General features: G+C 39.9%; 1 protein-coding gene across 1 annotated transcript in view; it reads left to right on the top strand.

Moving 5' to 3' along the window:
* The window catches only part of ATRN (attractin), a 191,262-nt gene that overhangs the window by 123,666 nt on the left and 40,194 nt on the right, over positions 1–27,402 (top strand). The window contains exons 22-26 of the mRNA XM_062574488.1: positions 4,034–4,127; positions 4,998–5,050; positions 6,586–6,680; positions 7,224–7,302; positions 7,764–7,921. Of these exons, the coding sequence (XP_062430472.1) occupies positions 4,034–4,127; positions 4,998–5,050; positions 6,586–6,680; positions 7,224–7,302; positions 7,764–7,921 (479 nt within the window). The remainder of the gene's footprint in view (positions 1–4,033; positions 4,128–4,997; positions 5,051–6,585; positions 6,681–7,223; positions 7,303–7,763; positions 7,922–27,402) is intronic.

Below are 27,402 nucleotides of genomic sequence, written 5' to 3'. Positions count from 1 at the left end.
GTCACAAGTTAGAGTTTAGCTGCGATAGGTGATACGCGGTTGTAAGGGAAGATGTTCTTTGCCCCAAAGAGATCTAAAAGGAGACTATAATTGGATGGACAGTAATGATAAAGGTAGGATAGAGATCGTTTTTTTTCCAGTCTGAGGGTAGAATCAGTACCTCAGTCAAATGAGTTTTGGTGGTTTGTAGGCATCATGGAAGAAGTAGCTGTAGGTGATTAGTGAAGAGAAATTGAAGTCTTTGAGTTGTTCCCTCTGAGGGTGGAACGATTCAGGAGATGGTACCTGGAAGTTCATCGAGGGCACCTCCTGGAAGTGGCGTCAACCTTCTGGAGGAGGATGAGAGCCGGTTGCTGGAGTGCAAACGGCCCATTTCTGAAAGCAAGAGCAAGTAGGTGACATTTGGTGCTGTGAAGAAGCACCCTCCCAGTGGAGAGATTTAGGAAAGGGCATGAAACGATCAGAGACAAGCTTATAAAATTATTTTTCTGGCAGTGCTCCAAATGGAAAGGAACGGTAGAAGGCTGCATTCCTTAGAGAAGAGAGTGTTGCAGTGGCTGAGATATGAAATGATGACAGACAGCACAATAACGGGTACAACGGAAAAGGTGTACCTTTGACACTTTATTCCAGAGCATTATCTGCAAGATTAAATACTGCTGATATTCTTAAACTCATTTTGCACACAGATAATTTGAAGTGCAGGAATGAATAAATTGAGAGCGAGCCAGCATGAGAAAATATAAAATTCTACTCCGAGCGTTCAGTTTTAATCACTGGATCATAATGTGCCATTTTATAGTTGTTGTTGTTTTACACGTGTGGAAATTCCAGAGTAAGTTACTTTGGACACTTTTTTATGAGGAGCATCCAAATATAGTTTGTTGAGATAATGAATGATAGACTCGAGTCCTCCAGTCACCTGAAAAAAGAAATTAGAAAATGCGTTGAGAGACTGTGGCACAGCGTTCATTCCGTATCTGATGAAATGAGGAGCTCGTGTCAAAAGTGCTCTGCTCTCAAGTGCTTTGGGCCCAGGTTTTTTAATTTGCTGTGATTTAAAGCTATTTACCGTGCAAGCATAAGAAGCAGGTAAGCAGGAGATTGGGCAGAAAGAGCAACGTGGACTGGAAGAAGTAAAGCAAGGGGAAATGGTCCCATCTGACGCAGCCAGAGTGAGTGACAGCAATTTATAATTTTGCTCCATGAAAAAGGTTTCCAGAGGGGAATTCATTAGGGGAGAGCACTGGCTGATGGGCAGCAGAGCTTATGCTGAGATACTATGTGTTTCTCAGACCCCTATTAAACTTTGGGGCAGGTAGGGTTTCCTAGAGCTGGAAGTGGTGGAGGGTGGGGGTTGAGAAGCTAGGAAGAAGTAAAAAGAGTGGGTGGAAGAAGATACCTTTCTCTGTCACTCTATGCTGCTAGAGCAGGTGAACTTTGCTTTATCACTTATGTTTAAGGATTTTTAATGAACTGCAGCTATTTCTCTGAAAGGACTTTTTGCATACCATTGTGGGCATTGGTTTTTGCAGTGCTGGGCAGATAATAACCAAACGGTAGCCAATTCGCTCCTCAGCGGTTGCTTTCAGAAAGTGTCCAGCATAGAACTGTGTTAATCAGGAAGGGCAGGAAATACAGCACATGAAATATGAAAATAGCTGTAAGGTGCTTTCTCTGCATTCAGTATTTTTGAGTTTCCTGATTAAACTTTTGCATGAAAATATGTTAGCGCTAGATAAGAAAGTTATTTGCAAGAGAATGCAAGGCACTATTATGTCTGAAATCAGATAGCCTGCGTGGCAGTTACTTTCAACTGCTCGGTGGAGCGTTTGCTGGTGGCCCACATGGAGCTGGTGGTGACACAACACTGCCTTTTTTTTTTTTTTTTTTTTTTTTCCCTCTGGCCTCTTGATTGCTTTGGAAGACAGCTAAAGCTTTTTGCTTGGAAAAGTGGAGGCAGGCAAGTAGTCAGTGTGGTCACCATGGGACTGGAGCATCACAAATGCACTACGAGGACAACTGATCCCTGTGACCATCCCTGCATGGCTCTATAACCCGTGGTGTTTAAAGAAGATGGAAGGAGGCTTGCTGTGGAGGCAGTTCTGGTTAGTCATTCAAATTGCTACCATGCATCGGCGTCAAAAAGCTATTTCCAGTGAATTGTGGATTTCTGCTCTGCCATCAGCCTCTGGAGGGAAGAATTTTAGACATCAAGGCGGATTACTAGTACGCTATTTTGTCAATAGCTTGTTTCCAAGCTTCATAATTGTCTGAAGAGCCACGAGGAAACGTCTCCTCTCTGCATGTTCCAGTCCTCTGTTAAAAGATCTCTGCTAATGGGGCTTGTAGGAAAATGCATAAATAAAGACTACTTTAAATAGAGATACTTGAATGTTTGAACTTCTCAAGCATAAGCAGATGGCTAAAGAGGAGAGTGAAGAACTGAGCATTTATGTTCAAGATACTGTGATCTGCATCGCAACAACAAAAAAATAGAAATTTCTCTTAATTTTTGCTTATATTCATGTTGAACATTAATCAAATTTCACTTTGCTTACGTTTTACAAAGCATAAGGAAGTACAAGACATTCTCAGTAGTACTAAGATTTTTTTTAAGAGCCACTAATAAGAAATGTGTTTGCTTCACAGCATACAATTATTTTGTCAAATCTTGATTCAGTCTACTTGTTTCCACAATGGGCCTTTATGCTTCTTTGTATTTCATTCCATGTTGCTGCTAGGAAACCAGTCATCCGCTATTGAAAAGCACAATTAAATGTCCCTGATACAACATAGTTTCCGTTACATGCCAATATAAAGAAGATATCCAAACGATTTATAAAATGAGGTCCAAGGCGGGCAGAGCTTTTTAGGCTGGAGGCTTCATGTCAAAGAATCTACTGGTACATTAAATGACTCGTGTCTTGAAACGATTTGGCTTATCTCAGCATTTCCTAATGAGGAGACACCAGCTTTTAAAGAATACTATTTCCAGCAAGCTCAGGAACCACAGATGATAGATCTTCTTTATGTATTTTTCCGCTTCTTACATTGCACACTCCCCATCTGCAACTCTAAGAAATGAATGCGTCTTCCAGTCCATTGACTGAATACCTCCTAAAAGGTGTACCTACCTTCTGAAAAAAGTTGTATCTATTTTGCTAATTATAGTAAGAATTACTTCAAAAAGAACTCTTGTTCTTTTGCTTGTGCCTTCACTGCTCCTTTATGGATAGAGGTCTCAAGCTGTGTCAACATTAGCATTTTAGTTTGAATCGAGAGTGTACTTTTGAAGCAAATCTTCCATGTGTTCCTGCTGTCATACCTCACCGCATATCACAAATGATCTTGGGGTTTGTGAACTGGCCTACTTTGAGATATAATTGAACCAGAAGATCTGATCTGGGCCCTGATGTTCTTCAGCCGGGACTGGGAGGCGTTCAGTTCATGAGACCAGACCAAAGCTGTTCTAAAATGGACATTGTATTATCAGCACTGACTGTTTCAGACTACAGACAGATTTATATCATTTTCTCAAAGATAGTCTTCTTTCTAGATAGAGTCCTAGAAGCCCAAGGAGCTTGGTTTACTTGAAATAAAGAGATAAATAAATAAAGTGATCATAGCCTCCCTTTAAGAGTTTAAGTGAAATGTGTTAGCAATCCCCAAACTATTCCAAATATTATCTCTTTCCCACTGTTTATGGTATCTGTAGTGACATCTAGCAACAATTAAGGAAGTTAAATAGATTTTTGGAAGCTACGAAGACATAGGCTGATCGTGATTTCATACAAAAACACACAGTCTTGGAAGCCTCACTCGCTCCGGTTTGACACATACCTCTATTTTTAGGAGCCTTTAGTATCTCAAAGAAACCAAAGACTACCAAATGGATTTTCACGTGTGGTTTAACTGTTGATGTATCACAGTTTGGAGTCTAAAGGATTTAATTGCCATGAAATCTCTCTCTCTCTCTTGCTTCATTCAAAATTGCTTTTTTTTTTTTCCTCCCCCCCCCTCTGCTCAACAGCTTGCAAATGCAACGGCCATGCCTCCGTCTGCAACACGAACACAGGGAAATGTTTCTGCACCACCAAGGGAATAAAAGGAGACGAGTGTCAACTGTGAGTTTGTTTCGCTGTATTATTTTTGAAATCAAAAGGCGGTGCACATGCTGGAATGGGACCCCGACTTTTTTTTTAACGACCGCATTTATGATGTCTCTGCTCATCTCTCAGCGCTGACAGTTGACTAACTCCCTTGCCTGTGCAGCCAGCCGTACTTCCCCTGGGGGGATAACACGAGCAGAATGATTTCCTTGAGTTTTCCATTTTAAAAGCATTTCTACTGCAAATGTCATGCAGAGTGTGTAGGGTGAAAGCTAACCCCCTGCCTTCCAAACTCTGCATACCACTTTGCTTATCCTTTTTATGCTTTCTCGACACTCTGATGCTGTTCTGAAGGAACATAAATACATCAAAAATAAGAGGGGAAAAGACTTAAACCTTCAAGCGTTTTAGTGGAGCCCTTTCAGAGCACAAAATTTGCAGGAGAATTCTGTATAATAATATAAATGGTTTTAGTGAAATGCTAATGGAAATTGTTTCATTGCCAGGTTTATTTTTAAAGTGTTACTCATATGAGTAAACGTTGTAGGGCTAGATCCTGGATTGTCCGAAAATGGAAACTTTAGTGTTTGACTGTAGTGATCCAATTGAATGAATTGTGTAGAACTATTAACTCCATTTTAAATGGATGTGAAATGTTAATATTCATAGTTTTATATTTCATTTTCACTACTTTCTAGTTTGTTTTGTGAAGATCTGTGAGATTTGCATCATTCCTTCAGCTGCACAGTATAGCTCAGACATGCATCTCTTATTTTTAATAGTGTACTGTTATTGGAACAGATGGTGTTTTCTGATTCCTTTTTTTTATTGGCTAGGAATAAATATAACTGAAGAAATGCATTAATTAAAAATACTTTCTTTTAGGTGTGAAGTTGAAAATAGGTATCAGGGAAATCCGCTTAAAGGAACATGTTACTGTGAGTACTATTGAGATTTTTTTTTTTTTTTTTGGAGGTAGCAAATGTGTTTGACATTTGAAATGCATTATTTAAACCTAGTATTAGTTGCCTCAGAATCTGTTTAAAATACAGAGGATTAAGGCTAGGACTAGAAAAAAAAAAAAAAAAATATATATATATATATATATTTAAACATTGATTCTCACGAAACTGTAATTTAAAGAAAACCAAAATATTCTTGATAATGTCTGTGTCACAATTGGACCTGTCAGAACAGACTTTAGAATTTTTCTATTTTTACATGACTTTGAAATGAAAGCTGGTTGTCTGGAAAATGCTCTGAAATGTAATGACTGTAATGAGTCTAAATCAAAGCGTGTTTTGGAATTGCCATGGTTGCTTTGAAATGAACAGTTGGATCTCTGTGCAAATCTAATCTGCATCTTGCTAAGGTATCTTCTACTTAGTGGATACTCTCCACCTTCCATTTGCAAATATTAGCAATTAGGGCCTTTACAGACTTGAACAGATGTAATCTTAAGTTACCTAATGATACACATCTCATAGTATTTTTGTGAAACATGAATTATGAGCAAACTGTATCTGGGAAATCTGAATTGCGCTTTAGTAAAGCGCACTGATAACTTCTCATGGTAGTCTTTTTGCAAGTAGGACCTAACACCTAGGTGCCAGTGGCATAGGTGGTAGAGTAAGCAAAGATGTGAAAAAGACAGAACTTTACAACTTTCACAACAGCAGCCTTGTGCTATACAGGCTCAAAGTCTTTCTTAGTTTTCTTCTGCCTTAGAAATTTCTCTTCTGGTGCTTAGGTTGTAGGTAGACATCAGAAAGAAAAGAAAAATACCAGTTGTATAGCCTCATATTTATTATTATTTGGAATATCTCTGCATGGATTTGGGAATGTGCACAAGTTATGGTACAGTGCCTTAATAAAAGAATAGTGAGATTGGTGGATGCACTCCCAAACTTGGAAAGGTGGTGTTCAAACCCAGACAGACATGAGCAGTAGGAGGACACACAGGTAGACTGAACAGCTGGTCCTGGCATGATGTGATTTAGTGTCAGGTGGCAGCTGGATGATCACCAAGCAGCTGCTCAGCAGAAACATTCTCCAAGGAGCACTGGTGTACAGAAACTTAATCCATTCTCCACTGAAGGTTATACAGTCCATTTTATCTTACTAATATTTCCTAAGAATGTGGAGGCATTTCAATACGGAAAAAGTAAACATGTTACCATGTTTTCTCAATGTAGGGGTATGAACAGTCTTTTAGTTTAAGGCTGGAGGCTCCTCATGGGCCTCTTCTTTTTTCCCCTCTAGCATCAACCTGGGAATCATCTCAGGTGGCAGAGAAGTCCAGAGTATGTCTCCTTTTTGTGCAGGATCACACATAGCTGGACTTGCTTTGAACAGTCCAGTGACTGCTAGTTGTGCTCTTGGTGCAAGAAGCACTTTAGTAGTATGCCTTGCTTTGCAGAAGTTAGTTTTGTTCTAAGACATGCATTAACTTTCTCCTTTGCATTCTTTACAGATACTCTGCTCATTGACTATCAGTTCACCTTCAGTCTTTCTCAAGAGGATGATCGCTATTACACAGCCATCAACTTTGTAGCGACGCCTGAAGAGGTGAATTTTCTACCTTTCATTTAAGCTTCATCCTTTGGCTATATGTTCGTCCTCTCCTGACCATGGAGATGATGAATTTTCATATTTCTGCGCATGTCCAGAGCTAGTCTCTTGATATAATATGTGTCCAGTTCAACAGAGCAAACAACCTTCTGATCTTCCTGGTCTTGGTCCATGCAGTTTCAGATATTCATGGTAAAATTATATAAGGACCCACTGATATTTTTACATTTGTTTGTAAAGCTTGCTGAGCATCTGTAGTCTTGGTAGTTGCTCACCACATACCTTGTGCCTGTATTCTTGCTGTTTTACTCCAAGCACATGACGTGTTTTGTTCTTCATTGTGCTTTTTTTGGTGAGGAAATGCTACTTTCAGAAAACAGAAATAGTTCTGTAGGTTGTCTTCGTGTGAAGATGCTTAATGTATTTGCTGTAGGTAAATAATCAATTCCAAGATTTCTTACAGTGAAGATTTGCTAGGAAGACAGTGCAGTAGGATAGCTTATCCTAAAAATGGATTTTCCTTTTTTTTTTTTTCTTTAGCAAAACAGAGACCTTGACATGTTTATCAATGCATCTAAAAACTTCAACCTGAACATTACATGGTCAACAAGTTTTGCAGGTAAAACAAGTATGATCTTATACTTAACAATAAGGAAATTTGCTTTGTAGCTTGTTTCAGTTAAAACTGATACCACTTAAAAAAAAAAAATACTCAGGCAGAAGTAGTTGGGGAAAGCTTTTTTTCTTTTAACTTATGAACTTGCCATATCATATTCGTAGGTGTTGGGCTTGGGGGAAAAGTAAGATGTTATAAGAATTATATTTTTCTTTCTTTTTTGCCATCTTATATCATGTTTTGGAGACAGTGAAGGTGCTAATATAATGTTTAGTAATGCAACATTTCTACATACGTTGATTTTGATAATGTGACGCAACTCAAAATAGTAGCATTTAGATGAATAATTCATTTTACTGTCATTGTAATAACGTTAGAACTCAGGACAATCGGCCCTTTTTTTTAATCATGTAAAATATGCCTTGAAACATCTTTTCTTGCTATCTCTTAACATTTTAAAACAGCGGGCACACAGGCTGGTGAGGAAATTCCAGTTGTTTCAAGAACCAACATAAAAGAATACAAGGACAGCTTCTCCAATGAGAAATTTGATTTCCGCAACAATCCAAACATCACTTTCTTTGTTTATGTCAGCAATTTCACCTGGCCAATAAAAATACAGGTAGGCGCTCTTAATATGTATATAATTATTTTAAAATACTTGTTTTTTTCCCTCGAGCAACGTGGCAATTTAGTGTGCTGTATATTGTCCAAGCTGAGCAAGCTCTCGGTGTTATCCTGCAACAGATGGAGACTGCTGAAGAGCAAAATGGTGCATCGCCATCTGATGTCACCTCAGCCCAGTGGCTCCACAAATGCACTGTGAAGTGAGTGGGGTTGCTTATTAACAGAGCTATATTCTAATGACGTCTTTGACTTTTAACTGTTGTCCGTTGCTCTTGAGGAAAGCACACAAGGAATCAAAAAGCCTAAACCCAAGCTCAGAATGAGAAAACAGAGGAAATCTCAGTTTTTAATATCACTTACGGTATTGTTAATTATTTTCTAGATGGAGAATTTTTCTCTGGTTTACAGATTGGTAAAATCTTACTTCACTGATTAATCCTATTTTTAGATATGAAGGAGCCTGCAAGAATTGCAAGTTAAAACTTTTACTGGCTTTTTCTATGCCTCCTCATCTAGATACAAACTCTAAATTTTCTGTAGAGCCACACTCAGCTGGGTAGATTGCTTTAGCAACCTTGCATTATTTCATGTGCCTTTTCTTTTGGAGCTCTTGGTTACATACTATCTGATTTCATGGACTTTGAACACACTGAAACTTCTGAGATATTTATCCACCTGTGGGCGTATCTTTCCGTAACCTCCTTCCCATTAGATGTTTTGCCTTGCTCCGATTTTGGTGTCCTTGTCCTTAACAAAAGGGGTATAGCTGATTTGTTTTAATCTCTTTCCTCTGCTTAGTGCATACCCTCTTCACTTTCCTTTTATGGACTCCTTTACTTGTATGGCTGAAACTTCTCTTGTTTTATTGTTTGCTGAGGTCTAGCACAGCTTGAGGTTCAGCAGTTCTTGATTTTTCTCTGGTACCACTTGCTGGCTTTTAAGGCATACGTAATGAATCCTTTTCCTCTCCATAACATGTGGACTCTTTAATTGTTCTTAATGTCCTTTTTGAGGTTGGTTTTGAGGATATAGGTTTCAAATAGTTTTGCATCTTCAACCTGAGAGAAATTCTTAGATGGCTGCTTTCCTGTCCCTTATCTCCTTAGTCTGCTTGATTTTAATATCTTAACTTCTCATAGTTAAAAAGAGCGAACTTTGATTCTCTTAGTTTATCCTAAATTTAATCTGAATGTGCTTGTGTGCAGAAATCCAAAGTAATTTTATGCGGCCAAATCTTGTCTAACATCCTTGCTATTTGCCAAAATACAGTCTAAAATAGCATCAATTCCTATTGGTTGAGAGACTTTTTTTGTGTTGAAGTCTGTCAGCAATATCACATCCATGAATATGAGGGTCCTCATGATTTCTGTTAATATACACTGTTCAGTTGGTATCTAAAAGGTTTGTTTCCTAGAACTGGCATATTTCTGTCATCTTTCTCTGAATACCTATTAATGTTGAACATCTCTGCCCTTTCTCATGTTCACAGTAGCAATTATTCATTACTCGTTAGGGCTTTGTCATCCTTCTCCAGGAGGACCACCTGCATCCCCTTTCACCAGTGATCCTGTCATAGCTTGGCATGATGTTCCTCCTTTCTGGTGGGAGTTTAGCAGGGTTGCTCATCTGAGTGCGAGTTAAAGTCGGGCTCCTCCTGCATCCTTTAACAGCCTTTTTGGACTCAAATCTGCATTTTATATTCCTGAAGATGCAAGGTCTTCTATTTATTAGCTCGGGCCATGGTTGGGATGGTTGTCCTGTCTCCTTCACGAAGAGCCTGCAGGCGTATAGACCTGCTGTTTGCTGGTATCACGCTGTATTTTCACTCCATTCACCATCTGGTGTAACCTTGCAGTATCAGGTCATTGGCTATGTCTTTACCAAAGTCTGCAGCTACATCTTCAGTGTTCTGATCATCTGTGCTGTCAGATTGCATGCCACTCAAAAGATTTTCTAGACTGGCTGCTGAGACACTTTATGGTTTGACACTATGCTTCTTGTACGTGCCTGGGGTACTGTTTTACTCTAACACTTTTCCTTCCTTGACATCCTAATGTTCTTGAGAGCATTCATGAGTAGGAGATGATATTATAGATAGTAATGGTTCCATAGAGGAAAAACTAGGGAGAAGTCAGTAAAAAAGTAGGATTTTTCTCCTGGACTTACCATGTCCTTTCAGGTTCTGTGTAATGTTCCATAGTGGACTGAGACACCTTCCATTCTCCTTAGTTGTATTTTCTCTGCTCCTATCTGTCCTTTCTGCTCCTTTCTTGTTTGCTTTCCCTCTTTTTTCCTTTTTTTTTTTTTTTTTTTTTTTTTTTTTTTTTTGCCAAGTCTGAGTTCTCTGTAGAAGCGCATCATTAATGAGAAAAGACCAAATATGGATGTTTGGGGCAAAGATTTGATTATAGCCAGTCCTTGATTGGGATTTGCTGCAGGAATTAAGTGGGGGTGATCTTCAACTTCTTGACCACTCTGCTTTCCTGCCTGTTCCTTCAATACTCGCTCTGTACTCCTTTCTTCTCAGTAATAGTTTTTAAGCAGACTTTTTTTTTTTTATTCCTTTTTCTAAATGACCATTCCGTATTTTACTGCATAAAAGTTCCTTTGCAGTTTAGGTTTAGTCCTTCAGGGCATGCTGACTTCTTAATTAAAACTACATGCAACAGTATGGCCAGGATGCAAGCTGTATTTCTTTTCACAGAAGCTTCGATCTGCTCTTTGCAGTTGTGCGCTGAAACTTTTTGCAACTACAGAATGTGTTTCAATTTCCCTTTGGCAATTGAAGTGCTTTCAATATAAGAAATGCAGTGAAGTCGGTGAAACTCTGGGACTGCCCGATTGCTTTTGGGAAATGCTGGAAAATATTTTTTCCATGTGCGTGACCTTGCAGCTTACACATTTTGTTTGAACTGTTCCTGTGAAGTATGTCAAACGGTATTTTGTATCTTCTGTTTGAATAGCATAATAAGCAGTTGTGCACACATTTTCCTATCCTGGCTTATTTTCAATTTAGATATAGTTTATGTTATGACAGAAGTGTTTATGTAGATGCATAATCTTGGATAAGAAAACTTCACAAACCTACAGTATTCATCATGCAATTAATGAAAGCTGCAATCTATATTATTTCTTAAAATTAACAGACTTTATTCTGAAGTTGTTGATTGAAATCTGTCTCACTTTCCCTCTTTCTTTGCCTTTTAGACTCTTGACTTTGAGAGTATAAACACTCTTTTGTGCTAGAGATAGCTGTGTTCTTGCCAATGCTAAGTTCTGGCTATTTTTTTTCCACTTGTTGCTCCACCTCTCTTCAAAACCACTTCAGTTAGGAGGGTTTTTTTTTTTTGTTTTGTTAAGTGTATTGGTTTAGGATGTCTTTCCCTCACTCTTTAATGGTTCAAAATGAGTATTTTGCAAAAGAACTAAAGCTGCAACATGTAGAAAGCCTTCAAAATACAGCTATCTGCTTACTAGTGGCTTCTGCCGGAATGGTTTCCCTGCATGAAAGCTACGTTGCGGAGCTCTTTTAAAAACTTAGCTTGCCAAGCTTTCCTGAGAACACAGGTAAGAGCCGGTTGGAAATGTCTCGATATTTCCGTTCTGTTGTGTGCTGGTTCTCTGTTAACAAACTCGGGCTGGCATGGCCACAGTGACTTTTTAAGCCTCGTGTAAAACGCAGCTGCTCACCTTTCTTTCTTTTGCTTGGAGAGCGCTGCCCTAAATGTTCCTGATGAGGCACAGGACTGAGCAATGCACATTTTAGAAAAGGACATTAGTGAGCGTTGGTTTTCTCTAAAGTATGTGAACGTTACACGATTTTTCTTTTCTTTCCTATGTTACGTGTTTTCTTAATCTGTGCTGCGAGTTTGTAGAATTGCTTTGCTTTGCTTTCAAAACGTAACTCATGTTAGAAAAGTTAGCTGTAGGATTAAAAGCCAAAAAGCTGTAGTATATTGCAACTAAGGAAATTTGAAACAGTAACTTTCAGAGGGCTTCTTTTGATGGGTTGCAGTTCAGACAAAAATCTCTCGGCTCACCCAGATGTGAAACCAAAGTCCTGAAGCTGACAAGGAGCTAATGGTGAGAACTTGAAACTCCCTTTGATACTTGTGTGAATGTCAGCAGTTTTTAACAACTCCTAAACTAGTGTGTATTTGCTTTGAACAGATTCCAGGAAGTTAATCCTTCTCTAGAATGCACAGTAGGTCAAATTTAGAGTTGCTGGTATAGCTTACTTAAAACCTATTTTAATGGCTATGAGCTGTCTGTCCCATTACAGCTTACTATTGATAGTGTTTTCTACCACTCACCAACTATGAACTGTGTTCTTGTTGTGTTTCATACCAAAACTATTGTTTTCATTAAAGCTATTTCATTTTTGCATTTTACTCTCCCAGAACTCAGAACCTCCTCTGTAGTCTTTTACATTGATCTCAACTTTCTGAGTGCGTGCAAGAAGCCTAGGAGCTGATTAAGGGGAAAAAACAGTTTGTAATTGTATCATTAACTGGCAATTGCCTCATCTCTTTCTCTCGGGTTGGTTGAAGTATTTTAATTTGAATGCGCTTAAACGTTAATTATAAGCCAAATGCTTCAAAGAACAAAGAGAGGCTAAGGCGTTTTATAGCCCCTCGCATGCAAAATACACCGTTTGCCGAATTGCGCCAGCTAGTCACTGTATGCTGTTTGCTTGGCAATTCATCATCACGCTGGGCTTCAGCAGAGTGCCGCAGTAAGTGCGTAGCGTCTCTGCGTGTGATGCTTGGTGCACCAACATTAGACGTCTTACTTTTTGAGGACCCTTAAGTATTAAGATAACAAGTGGGGAAGCTTTCAAGTCACTTAAATTGCTGCCTTCCACTGTGGGTTATTAAAGGCTGCAGTAGAAAAATAGCTAAAATTGCCCTTGCTGTCTGCATTTCTTTAATTTCTCAAATTTTGTCATGGGCTGCTGAAGCTTTCTTCTGGATTCCTCCAGATGATTTCTTTTGGAGCAATGGGCCTACACAGGCTCTTCTGAAGCTTTATTCCTTTCTATTTAGAAGGCTAATGCACTGTGGATAGCTTAATGCAATCGCATAATGCGTTCTCAGAATTATTCTAGGTATTTCAAATATGCCATTTACCGTGATGGGAAAATATTTGTGAATCCACTCAAAACGTTGAATAGTGATAGAGTTCATTTGCCGGAATTGTGAATGGGGATCCGCAAGGTGGGAGCAATTCATCTCCATTGAATTGATAGCTGCTTTATGAGTAGCTGCCAAAAGTTCAAGCACGGAGATTGGAACAAACGGCAGACCTGAAAATTGAGGACAGCCTGAAATGTGTCATAATTAAATCAGCCTTTTATTTGCAGTGTTTTCTTTCAGTGCTGAATGAGGTGACTGTCACTAACCTGTGCAAATGCGCTCGCAGATCCGTGACTTGCTCAGCTTGCCCGCTGCCGTACGTACCCAGCGCATCCAGCGTGCGAGGTCCCAGGGAGTGAAAATCATTACGTGCAAAGCTCCTGGGTGACGTTTTCTTCTTTAATGAACTACCTTCCTTTAGGGGGCTTTTCTGCACACTGCTGTGTGCTCCTTTTGCTAAGATACTGGTGGAGTAAATATTACCTGGATGACTCCATCTACATTTTGATGCACTTTTCAGTGCTCCAGTTAGAGCTGTGCCCCTGCAAATGAGTAAGATTTCAGATAGGTATGGAAGTACGATCCTGCTTGGAAAAATGCTTTCAGAAATGGCATTTTCTTGTATTTGAGTTCTTTGTGTATTAGTCCTATAGCTATTAATTTTGGTACTCTTTTAAGATCTTTTTTTTTTCCCTTCCCTTAGTTGTCACCCTCTGAGAAAAGAGGTTAGTCTCTGTTCATTCCCATGTGTCATGCGAGTTGTGCTTTGTCGCTCATTAATGATGAAACCTAATGGTTTTCTGGGTTTTTTGGGGGGACTGTATTGTTTCCACTAATGGCCTCCTTTGACCTGTGAAACAGTTCCCATTGGCATACAAGGGTATGCTGAAATTGTATACAGGAATGCAAGAAAGTTGATTCCCTTCAAGTCCACTTGGCTTTGTAGAGCAGGCAATTAGGAACAAACACGTCCTTTTCTTAAGCCACGAGGTACTTTGTGTGTTGGTGTGTGGACAACGTTCAGGTGACACCACATGTTGCTGTTCTCAGCTGTATTTCAGAGGAGAGATGAATTGTAAGCTGATTGAAATTCTTATGAGGAATTGACTCTCTGACTGGGTAAAGTGGGCTAATTTTCTCTTATACTGAATGTGGCTATTTAAGTGGGAAATAGTAATGAATATTTTACAAAGTGCCAGAAATTGTATTACTACGACCCTTCAGATTCCGCAGGCAAAGTTCTCACTCTGGTCGTCGTCATCGTTATTGTAATGTTGCATGGGCCTTGTGTCCAGCACTATGTGAATACTAAAATTGTTCAAGCTCTCATTTTTTCAAAGGAAATCTCTTTTATTAAAGCAGATTTGGCTTAAATTTCTTTTTCTGGTGCCTGTTTCCTCATGCTGCTATTTTTTATCAGTGATGTCACCCATAAAACAGGTGGTCACCATGAATCTATAATACCCATTTCAGATAATTAATTTTACTTGCCATTCAAGGTTTGCTATGATCAGGGAAGCTCTTACTGGTTTGCAGAGTTAAGTGATGGATGAAACATCACTTCACCCAAAGTGTGGGAATACACTGAAGTCCTGCATAGTGAGGAAGACGGTACGCTTTCGCTTAAGAACGGAGCTGGAGGAACGCGGGACTCCACGCTTCCCCTGTCCTTTTATTGCAAGCTTTCTACCTCTTTTAAGGCGATGTGCCTTTTGTAAGCAGTGATGTTCTCCAGGGTCATCTCTTTGAGGTTTACCGTCTAACAAAAAGGCTTGGCTAATACTTGGAGTGAGATAAAGGGAAGACATCTCAGTTAAAAAGTGGGGTCTATGACTGACTCTAGTGCCCTGATCCGTCTCTAGAGGCCGTTTAGATTAGCCATTTGATATGTGGCATAAGTATTTCTCGAGGACTGGACATAACCCCTGTAGATTTCCCATCTTTCTCTGACAGAACGTCATTTGGTAGTCGCAAGCCACAGGCAAACCAAATGAAAGCTCTCAGTAAAGTAAGAGGATAAATGCCTTTGCTGTTGGCCAAAGAGAACAAAATACAGCTAGATAGGTGGCAAATACTTTGATAAAATAATTAGGTAGGCTTGATACCATACAGAGTATGGTGATCTTGGTAGCTTTCCTGCCAGGTCCTCGGTGTGGTATACTGTGCTTCACACACCTTTAATTAGGAGTAGATGTAGATGATGAGATGTAATCTTACCTAGCCCTCCGGGACCCTCCTGTTCCAAAAATGTTCTTTTCCTTTGCTTCAGAAAGCCCTGGAACGTCGAAGCTGGTTGCTAACAATGTCCCTTGCCTTTATTCAGATGTACCTGCAGGTGCTTTTGAACCTCCGTTACTGCGTCTTTCTCACTGTGGCGAGGTTCTCGCTTTACCGAACAATGAAACGTAAATCAATTTGTTAATCTGATGAAATTTGCTGTTGAATGTAATTACTTTTGGAGACATGCAATTACATGCTGATTTTTCAAGAACAGGCAAACGGGCATCTTCGGCTGGGGGTGGAAAGATTTGAAACAGAACAGTTAAATGATACTTTAAAACATGAAACAGCTGCTTCCTTTTTATCTGTTCCTGTCCGCTCTCTTCCCCCCCCCCCCCATCAACGGATGACATTTTCTCCTTTTAGAAGTTGTAAGTAATATTTTTGCTAGCAGCTTCTTAACTACTTGAGAATTAGGGTTTCTCTCAAATGCAGTTAACCCTTTTGAGGAGGTGTTGCAAACTTTACCACTTTTCCCTGGAGTAGTGACTTATCCCTTGTAACTTCTTGTTAATCCTTTAAAACTGCTCACAATAAATTTTTCCCAAGTGCTGTAATTTGCATGTTTTTTTTTTTCCTTTTAATGCTTGAAATCTTGTTTTGCTTTTCCTCCTTTCTACACCTTCAGCTATAGCTGGGATGATCTGCTGCTTGGTTAGTGAAGTTATACTCTATAGTGTTAACACCTTGCTTGGGTTGGAGAAGAAACACGACGCTTTATCGCAGACTGTTTTAGCTGTCCCTGCAAATGAGGCAAGTTCCAAGGCAGCTTGATTCTCAAGTGTTTTATTTTTTCCTTTCCCTTAAAACTAGGAAAAAAAATGTTCAGTGCAGACTTTAAAGATACCGAGAAGGTTGGTTAGGATAAACTTTCCTTTGGATGTGAGAGTAGGGTGTATATGGATTGACTTACATTTAAGGAAGCTTTTTTTAAAAAAAAAAAAAATCTTTTTTAATGTGCAAGGCTGAAAAACATAATACAGAAGATGCAGAGTTTTATTTTGCATGGAAGCAGCGCATACATCAGGCAATTAATCTCTCCTGGGTTAGGCCCAGGGTGGTGATGGTGGCTTGCAGTTGCTCTAGTTTTGTGCTAAAGAGCTCTCCTTGAAAATATGGTATGCAATTGTTGAGTGTAAACGTAAAACTCAGGTTCAAATATATTTTTGGAAAATGAGCAGTGTAGACCATTGCAGGGAAGCTTTTACAGCTACCAAAAGAGCTAGATATATTTCCTCATATGAAAGCTTATTTAAAGAGTCGAAGAACGGTAAGCAGAGTTAACGAAGAGGAGAAAAGTGCACTGCCTATAAAATATAAGAAGCCAGGATACTCAGATGCAACAGTAGATACAGCCTTGCTAAGTCGCTGGGGAAAAATAGATCCTGTACTAAACCAGGATGACAAAACCAGAAAACTTCTGTCTCATTTAACTAACCAACGTGAGGACAGAGCCTCCAACACTTGAATAACAATCCTCGGGTGGCTCTATGGCTCTGCTTTTGTTAAGAGTAAGCTGGTTTTGGACCACTGTTAAAATTTCTTCTTTTCCCACTTAGTTTCAGGACTTCGTATTTTTAAGGTATCCTTACCATGTGGGCAAGCCTTGCTCACGGCACAGCTAACAAGCATTGAAGAGAGTTGGGGTCGTGGCAGTACGGTACTATCATAGCTCTATAGAATAAATCCAGTGTATCTGGGTTGTTAATTTTTCCCTACCCTGCAGTGTTATTTTTTTCATCTTAAGATTTCTGTAATGCAAAATCACAGAGGAGTCTCTTAAAAAAAACAGAAAGAACCTCAATGAGTAAAACAGTCTAGTCTGTGAATTCTGACTTCTTAGCCCTTAAAAGACTGTTGATATTGCTTAATGAGTCAGTCCTTTGATCAGCTTTATATGAGCTTGAATACGCTGTGATACACAGTGTAAAGTTACTTTTTAGAGTGCCCGATGTTTTTTCCTTTCTTTTTGTGAGAGAAACACGTATCAGCCTGCCAGTTCTGCAGCTAGGGCCATGTAGTGAGAAGAAGCAAATCTATTAAAGCTTCCTGCATTTTGTTTTGTAAGTATGAGAGTGCACAATTTTAAAAATCCTGAAATGTGCCAGCATTGAAATTTCAAGTCTTGTGCAAATCTTTTATTCTTTTATCTTCCTTTCTTTCTCCCTGCAAATAAACAGTGGTTTTTTTTCTTTTTTTTTTTTTTAAAAAAAAAAAAGTCAGTGCTGCTTCAGCTAGTTACCTGACATCGGATTTGAGATGGTGCATGGCTTTGGTATTATCTAATAGTGTGAGGAATGTTGCCCCTGAAAGATATTTTTGTTATTTATATAAAAGATTTGTTTTGTTACTTATATGAAATCCTTAGAACTTCAGTAGAGACTTTTGAGGCTGGCATTTCGCAAACCTTTTGTGGTACAGATTGATAAACGTTTTAAAATATTCATCCTCTGTGATCGTGGGAAATCACAGTTTCCTCGGAGTTCATTCGTTCCTTCTCCACTAATACCACTGTAACACTGAGCTCCAGCCTGCATATATTTCCAGTGTTTTGTCTGGTCAGAAATGATGCAAGACATAAGGTTTTGCCCGTTTCCATCTGTCAGCTATTTTGCAGCCTGGGAAAAAAAAAAAGTGCTAATACATATTTAGCGGCTTTGCTCTTCTTTTTCTTCTTGATTTCTGCTTGGCTACTTTTATTGTAAGTGCTTTAAGAAAACAGCTTTCTTAGTTGTATATCATGCTTCTGGCACACAGGCAGTTGTGTACGGTAAAGCTCATCTTTTTGCTGGACTTTCAGGGTCTGGGAGAGGATGTGTTTAAGCAGCTCCGTGCTAAAGTGTTTCTCTTCCCCGCGTTCCCATATTGAAATTCTCCATAAAAGTTGGTATGTTCACGATCCTTGTTTCTTCTGCACACAGATGGTGTCAGTTCTGCTCGGCACAAGGCCAACTGATGTGATGCTTCACAGCAGCATCCAAGCAGCAGGGCTTGGTAGTGGAGATGTACTTGAGAGCTTGCAACTGGAAAGGGTGGAACATTTTAATGCTAACGGCTCGCTTTCCAAAGTGTGGGGTAATGACTAGCTTTGGCATTTGTTTTTGCCAATTTTTTTGATAGTTCAAAGCTGCCTAGTCTCCAGAAGCATTTTTGTATTAATATGTAAGTCCGCATCCCTTTAATGTAAGGAATTTGCAAACGTTCTTCTCTTTAAAGATTCTCGTGGTGGGAGATGGAAAACTCACTCGGTAACCCAAATGTTGTTCTCAACTGCAGATTAAATAACCGCTTTTTTCCTTTCCAGGGCAGGAACGAACTGCCCAGCGCGCTGTGCGAGCAAAGTGGCCGTGGTGCTGCTGGCTGTCGAGATCTGTCCCCAGAAGCTGGGCTCCTCTCGCAGCACCCGCTTCCCTCGCGAGCAGCCTGCCAGCGGTCGGGCTTTCCGGCCGGCGCATCAGCGCGGGATCCCTGCCGCCACGTTCAAGATAACGCGAAACGGCTTTACAGCATAAGCGCGCCTGAGGTCCAGTATAAGGGTCGATAGTTTATGTAGGTGTTGGAGAACTCTCCAGTTTTCAGGTTGTTGCTTCTAAACCTGGCAGTGGAAAATGTGCGTTCTCTAAGATGACAGGTTTTATTGCGTTGTTTTTCTCGGCCAAATTCCTTGTAAAGGAATGCATTCCTTACCTGCGTTTCATTTAGGAGCATGACCTTTTAGCGAAAGGTTTTTTTCCCCCTTTATTTAAACTTTTAGAAGAGAAATTGCATGAAGCATAGTTCTTGTAGTTGAGAACGTCTTGTTACTTGTATGTTGTAGAATTAAAACCATCAAACCTATCGGTCAGTCTTCTATATTGACAAGAATTAATTGATATCAACACTGGCACAGTCCCACTAGCTTGTAAGCAAAGAAAATACCCTTCTTGGACAAAAAGAAGCACTCTAGAAGCGTGTTTTGGGAGGCAGGAGCAATATGACAACATCTCTTTCTGCTTTTCTAATTTCCACCCTCTTTCTTTTGCATTTCAATCCTACAATTTTCCTTCAAAAGTATTTAGTCAGGCACCTTAAAAGTAAGTGGATTTTGGGGGCCAACAGTAAGTAAAGATTTTTGTCTTCAAGAAATATGCAAACTTGTGAGAGTCTTGATTTCTGTTTTAAAAATGAGTTTGTTTTTTATAATTGAAAACTGCAGTACTATTTATTGCTAAAAGTGCTTAATGGTACTGAACTTTGTCACCAAGTCATAATAATTTTCCTGAATTCAGTGGCAGTTGCCCTGAGATTTACCATCCTTCTCTTCAGTCTTAGAATCGAGTTACTATGTGAAAATTCACCAGAATTGGTTCAGTTCTTTTCAAGCACCCAAATAATACAGAATTACTGGTGTGTTGTGCTCTCTGTTCTGGAGAGTGATTGTACCTGAAGTTTGGGGGAATTGGAATGAAACTTAGAGGTGTCCTTTCAGTGGAAATCCACCTTTTTATGCTTTGAATTCTGATTTCCCCATTTGAGCTTGTTAGATCTGTTCCTGACATTCCTGAATACTCCCTCTTCACTGAGTGTCCTCTGAAACTTTATAAAGCTACTGGTGGCTTTTGCTGAAGCCATTTCAGAAGTTACCTGAACTTTCATTTCCGCCTCTTTGTTGGAGGCTGCTGCACCATGATGTCTCGAGTCATCTGAAAGCGCAGCCGCGTTGCTGCAATATGCAGTCCAGGATCTTGCCGAAAACCTGCTTTTTCTGGTGGATCAGTCTGAAAAGTTGGACTTGGCATTTCTGGGGCTGAATCATAGGTGCAGACTTCTTCACTAGCTCTTCCTGAAGGCTAGGCAGCACCGTCTGATTGAGAGCAGAGGAAAAGCTGAGAACACTAATGCCTTAAATTCTTGCAGCAGAACACCAGAAATCATCTTTCCTGTTGTCAGCCACAAGTGTGCCACCGTTTGTCATGGTCCTTACAGAGCCGGTGCAGGGTGAGAGCTCTAAGGAAGAGGCATCCAGCAAGTGACCTCAGGCTCCTCTGGCTGAAAAGTGCCTTGCAGGGAGCTGTGAATTCCCATCCAGGTCCCTTATGGCTTGACCCTACTCCTGTTGTAACTTGTGAGATTCATAAACATCATCACCTTGCTCTTCCTTCAGCTCCTCTCTCATTGCCATAGCTCTAAAAGCACGAGCTGTGAGCCTTTTGTGCTCCTTTTTTTTTCCTTTCTCTCCTGCCTATGTGTTACAATAGCCTTCAGTTACCTTATCACACGTTGCTTCGCGTAAGCGTTGCCTTGTTCGGAGTGTGGACAGGGTGGAAGGCGGATGGACTGTGCGAAGGGACAGCGTTCTCTTCAGGTGTTTACCCAACATTCGTAAGAGCTGAGCTCAGGCTGGCCTCATCTCTGGTTTCTTGGGGTATGTGTGTGGTGCCTGAACTAAGACTACTCTTCCAATTTTGAGACTTCCCAGAACATTGTTTGCTAGTGCACTTCAAATTTAGATGTGCATCACTATTCCACACCTGGCTGTTTATTGAGCAAGCTACTGTCAGTTTGTCAGATTTGCATGGTAATTTTTCTGATGCAGGGAAATAGGGGACTCAGTCTTAAGTACTATTTTTAATTTAAAGACAACTAAGCTCATGTTTGCTCAGCACAGCAATCTGAAAGCTCACATAGGGAGACAAAGCATATATAATTGGCGTGTCTGAGCCAACTGCTGACTGCAGCCAATTAGCTGAAAAGTGACAATTTGTGACTACTGCAGTAAGGCAGCACTGTATTAGAATGTAAATCGATTTTCCTCTCAGTGTAACTTCAGAAGTGTAACTTCAGAACTAGTTTTTATGTTTCCACAACATTAAATGTTTGCACCATAAAGTTCAGTGGCTTAGTTAGTATTACAGCAAGTGAGGAGTCGGTCGTTTATCTCTTTCATTGCTCTTCCATATAGGAGCAGTGTGGCTTACGGTAAGTATTAGGTATGAAAAATCAAAGTTTAGTTGAAACTTTATTTTTATTTGTTGTGGAAAAATAGGCCTCAATGTGCAAACTTCTCAAGCTGCTCTAAGTTTGCCAAAAGTTTTTCTTCATCAAAATAAAAAAGCAGCACTGTGTGTTCAGCAGGCTTGGTTCAAGCTGGCTTTTGAGGTTCTGATGAGCATCAGGTGCTAGTTCTAATGCAAGCAGGAGCAGATCAATTTGTAAGCCATGATGACTTGTCTGGAGCCTCTCCGCTTGCTGTAATCCACCTCTCCTGAAGCTTTAGCTATCAGATCAGCTGGTGTTGCTGCTATGGATGGGCTATCTTCTACTCAAATTTGTCATCAAAGCTTCACCTTCTGATGTGCACAGCTAACACCATCTTTTGTATTACAAACTCTCTGGGGCCTTCCATGCCTGAAGCATGCTCCATTCCAATTTGCTGTGTTTCAGAAAGTTTTCCAAGATACAGTTGATCACTGCAGGATGATTCCTTCTCTGTCAAACACCTAGTGCAAACTTTTCTTCCAAACTTTAAAATTTGGGATGCAGCTTTGCCATTCATTTGAGATAAATCCGCAGTGCCTGTAAAAGCGAATGTCTTGCTGTCTGCCTTGTGGGGTACCGTATTGTGTGGTGATGCAATGACTGTGATCAGGACCTCGGTCCTCAACAAAGATCAATTTTCAGCTGCACTGGCTGCATGATCTGATTTTCCATGTAGCTTCAAGCACACTCACTGTACACTGTTGCTGGGCCATGGGGGATATGGAAACAAGTTTTAAAAGGGAAGACAGGGCTACGGACCTGGGCACCAGCATCATTTACAGAAGGGTTGAAATGGTGATGTAATTATGGTCTATAACAAGCTTTGCCTCATTCCCTTGAAGATGGAATATTTTTTTCAGTGTAGATGTTGCATTCTATGCTTGCCTCTGTGCAGGACTAATAATCAGTCAAGGAGCTGTAATGTTTTGCCTCCCTTTTTGGTGACTGAACATTAACATTTCACTGCCAGCTGTCTTCAATCACTGAAATTCGTCTTTTGTTATCCATTTGCTAAATTACAAACATACCTGGTACACCTAAATACATACAATTTGTTCATGACTCTTGGCTGAGATCAGATCAGATAGAAGATCATCACCCATTGATCTTCTGTGTGGAGATGGACTGGGGACACTTGGTCCACTTCTGTCCAGGAAGAAATTGTCTTTCAGGATGTGGTAACACAAGGCCCACCCCAGAAACAAAGCAGGTGTATATTCTCCTCCTTGAACAGCACTAACAAGAACAGGATCTGTTCAGGCTCTTTTGCCCAGTTTCTTCACAGTTGTTAAGATCATCCTACTGTATTTGCCTGTTACCTCTTCTCGTATTCCTAGATTACAGGTATGATCCACGCAAATGTAATCTTTTTGTTCTCTAGCATTTTGTGGTGTGCTAGCCCATGTTGGTTGTCCCTGAGGTATACCATAACAGAAGGAAGTAAAGAAAGAACAGATGTTTATGGAGTATATGAACTTCTTTTTTCTTTTCAGGTGTGATTCAAAATGTTAGCACAGAGGACAGGGGCAGCCCTGTCTTACTCTCCTTTTCTTTACTTTACAGTTTTCTCTCTTTACGGAGAGCTGCAAAGTAAAAATAATTACAGTGATGAAGCATTTTTATCAACATTTCAAACATATGTATATCCTGATTGTGAGACATATGTTGGTCAGGTCTCTGACTGGAATTGCTTTCCTTGTTTGGCTCCTACAACCAGAATTTATTTGATTCATGTTAGTCATGTTTTCAGAGTTGGGGTGGGGAGAACAGGAATGCAGACTATTTAACTTGCTTACCTGGCTTCTAGCATGACCTTTTCCTGTGGTTTGCCACTCCTGGTCAGATTTATAAATAGCAAGATCTACTTTTAGAGTTACCACCACATCAGAGAGCTTTGCAAGGGAAAGGCAAAGTGGTTCCTAAAAGCCTGAATCCCAGATTTGAGTTGTTCTTCCCTTGCATTATCTTCCGTCTAAGCCTTTCACACTGGGACATGCTGACCCAGTTTCCAGTCTCTCTGTGCTCCCTGATACTGTAGGCTAAGCAGAAGATTTAATAAATCAGTAGTGATTTTCGTTTTTGTTCCTCCACGTTTGGTCCGACCTGTGTGTCTTAGCACAATCTTAGCTTTGCGTTCAGTCCAGCAGTGTGGTGATGGTAGACTGCCCAGGTAAGAGCGAAGGGGAGCTGAGCTAATCCAGCAAATTGGCCCACTGCTGAAAAGGATGGAAGAGCTTAGGACTTGATATTCAGTTTTTAAACAGGGTCATACTTGAGACATACAAGACTGATTGGACATAGAATGTAGAAGAGGTCTGTGACCTTCTGGGGCAGCAGTTGGAGGCCAGGTGTGAGAATCCTGTTCATTGGCAGTAAATACCCTATATAGACAAATTAATGGAGTGCCTTATAAATCCATGAAACCAAATGATACTCGTTGGAAATTAAAGCACCTAAATTTTGGAGTCTGTATACAGGTGACTTCATATGCCTTAGGTGTTTAAGCTCCCATTGTCGGTGGAGATGTAGTCGTGAGATCTGGAACTGCTCAGGTGATTCTATATAGATACCTACATTGACCAACTGAATCACTCTGAAGACTCCATAAAGGGGTGAACTTGTCCTCTCCTCTCTTGTGTTGTTTCTACTTGCTTCATTCCTTGGTGAGCTGGCACAGCTTAGTATTCTCCCCTAAAATTCCTCCTGTGCCTCAGGTGAGCTCTGTACCCATTTAATGAGTCCACTTGGCTCATTAAAGGTGTCTGCTGAGCACCACAGCCAGAGTATATGAAACAACAGCAGCACATGACAGAACCGGGCCCACATTTTAGGTAGCCATGCTGAGGTATTAGATGGGTCCATCTTTTTTCTTGAAACCTGGCCGCCAAGCCTGTTGGAGTTGGCTTGCTCCTCCAGTTGAGAAAACCAAGAACAATATGCCTTTTGTGCCCTGGGGTTTCATTAGGGCATGTTGCATTTGTATTTAATGACGAATTACAACCAGTAATGATGTTTCTCTTGAGTGGAAAAGTGCTCCCTCCCCCCCCCCCCCCCACCTTGTTACCATAGCAGGCAAAATTAATGTTTTGATGACTTTGGCATCACTCAAGAATACTTAAGATCCATTTGTTTTTCAGCAGGTCCTCTGACAGAAACGCAGGCACTTGTGATTCTGGTCACGGCTTCCTCTTACTGTTGTCTGTATTCTCCAAGGTCAAATTGAATTCTTGCCTCTTACGTTTTAATAAAAAAAAAAATAATATAAAAAAAGAGGAGGAGGAGAAAATGGAGGTGCTGAGGAAGAAATAAAGCAGATGTACGTAAATGTCATCGGCAGCTTGTTTGGCTGGTGGTTTTATCTCTGGAAGCCCTTTGAGCTTCCAGCCGTTCAGCCTTACATGCTGCTTTTTTGTTCGTTAACTTTGGCACAGGGGCTGTGTTTAAATAGAAAGCAAAACAGCCCGAAATCTCTGGGCTTCCATGCTTTTCGGAGCGCTGTGTGGTCCTCTGAGCTTATAAAACTCCAATGCTATAGTGTTCTCCCACCGACCAGGGTAGGTTAATGCATCTAGCAGTAGGGACCCTTTGGAAATCTTTCTGAGTTCACAGCAAGTACCAGCTCCAGTAAACGGCCTCATGTTGCATCTTCTCTTCTGTAGCTATCTGCTTTCATAAGCTAATTAGACTTTCTCTTTTCCTCCTTTTCAAATACTTTTCTAGGAGGGTGTCCTGTTGAAAACAGCATTTCCAGTGTCGCTTTTTCTCATCTCTAGTCTCAGGTAGGGTTGAAAAGAAAGGCAGCGTTGATGAGAATTGGCTGTAAAATAGTAGAGAGGGGTAAAAATAAGGCATGTGAGTAAGCCCGGATTGTTAGTAGAGAAACAGTTCCTCTGCTCCGTCATGTTTTCTCAAACAAGTAGGTCCCAGAAATGCTCCAAATAATGCTGTGGAAATGTCATACTGTAAACATTCTTTGCTCCATCCAGAAATGCTTAGTACTGGCATTCCCAATATAAAAGGGTTGTTTATTATATAAGACATTAATTAGGGCAGGAAAAGATTTGCCGTGTCTCTGTTGTTCGTGCCGCATTATTAGTTTGACTTTTATTTGTGTAAAAACAGCAATGACTTCCAGCAAAAGTGGCAGGAGCTCTGTTGTGGTGATTTATCTGTAATTCCGTTCATTAAAGGTATGTGAGAACAGTACTCAAATTTGTTTCTTACTTTATTTAACCTGCTGGAAAAATGGAGATTCTCATTAGTGTGTTGACATTCTTTTCTCTTAGCAGTATGCAAAATTCAAGTACTTCTACTGAATCCAAAGCACTCATAAATCAGAAGCAGAATGGAAACATAAATAAGTTCAGTTATGGTTGCACGTAGTCTTAAGGTGAGCGTGCTTCAAAATAGGAAGTTGATTAAGAGTCGGCTGGACCCTTTTTGCACAAAATTGTTCTCATGAAATTATTCTCGTGTTTCTTCTTTCCTGAAGCGCTAATCTTTGTGCTGATGCAAACCTATTTGTGTTACGCGGTCATCCCAGTTTGTTAGCCAAACTTTGTATCAGTCACAAGCTGCAGTTTAACTCCAGAAATATTTTTCGTTTGAAATACTAGCTGTTACTGAGAAATCAGTGGGATTCAATTTGCCTTTCCTTTAAGGCACTTTAAACACTTTTGAAAGGAGCACGTAGTGATTTCAAAACCAGTAGTTTTCACTTTGTAGAGCAGCCACATAATATTTATGCTAATGAAATGATAAAGAAAGTAAAACTCTTAATATATTTTTATCAGTCCGTATGACCAACTATTATTATTCATCTGGAAAGTAGATGAATTTGTTTGACATTTCTAATGATGTGGCATTTGAAAAAGCTGGATAGGCTGGTATGCATTTTTCAGCTATCTTTTCCAATCGGATAAACACAAGCTTTACAACAGTCTCTTAAAATAACACAATTATCTACTCTCTTTTTATCTTAATTATTTAACAGTAGTGCATTGCATCTAAGAATCTAGAATAAAACAGCTTTGAAAGACAAGTATGTTGTGGAGGTAGCTCTGAGAATTCCCTGCAAGAGAAGCACAGGGTATTCCTACAGCTGTGTTACTTAGTCCTTTAGTACAAATTTAGCTTTTTAGGACATATAAATGAGTTTTCTACTGTGGTTTAAACGTAATTGAAAATCTGTACCCCATAAGAAATTTCTGCCACCTTTTTTCCTATATTTGAAATGAATGTTCTGCTTCTAACTGCTACTTCTAACCAAACTTTCTATGTAGCTGAATTAATTAAATCCTAGCAATAGATTATATTAGAGGTAATTAAGCTCTAAGTAAGCAAACCGTTAACAATTGTGATACTAAATTGCCTGTGACACAGGTTGGTCAAGTTTAATAGCATGCTGTGTTTTCAGCTTGTGAGAAGTAAATTGCAAAAACTAACTTTAGCTTTTTATCTGTGTACGAGATACAGATTCTTCAGTTTCTTTGCAAGAGAAGAGCTCCAACAGATAGGCAAAAGGACCACCAGAACATGAAGTGAAATCTTGCTTGCTCTCTTTTTCTAATTGGAAAGCTGCTGAGAAGCGCTTTATATGGAAAAATGCAGCAAGAAACTATGCGTCTCGTCGCTTGTAGGCAGCAGTATGGAGAGATCACAAGCATATGGTCTGCAGGTTTCAAGGAAGCTTTTCAGCAAGACAGAAGTAGTCTGTTGTATACTCGAAAAGAGCTTTCAACTTAAGGGCATATCAGCGTGTTCATAAGAAAATGATTTTAGCCCCCTTCTATACCAAGATACAATGGGTATTTAAAGCAAATATGATGAAGGAAGGTGTTCTTGGACAACCAAGATCCAAGCCCTAACTCATCTTGCATAGGTTGATAATTTTTGGAATGTGGCAACTGGAAGGAGAGATTTTCATTTAGGCTACTGTAACATGCAGTTTACTGAGAGAAATGCAAGCGATGCCTTCAGTAAACTTAAAAGCTGTTGCAGCTGATGTGCACGTTTCAGTTTAGGTTTGAAATAAGTTCAGCTG

Source organism: Rhea pennata, chromosome 4 (assembly GCF_028389875.1).
Source record: "Rhea pennata isolate bPtePen1 chromosome 4, bPtePen1.pri, whole genome shotgun sequence".
In the NCBI taxonomy this organism is placed as follows: Eukaryota; Metazoa; Chordata; class Aves; order Rheiformes; family Rheidae; genus Rhea; species Rhea pennata.
The sequence above is the reverse complement of the archived record's forward strand: the minus strand, read 5'-3'. Positions and strand labels throughout refer to the sequence as shown.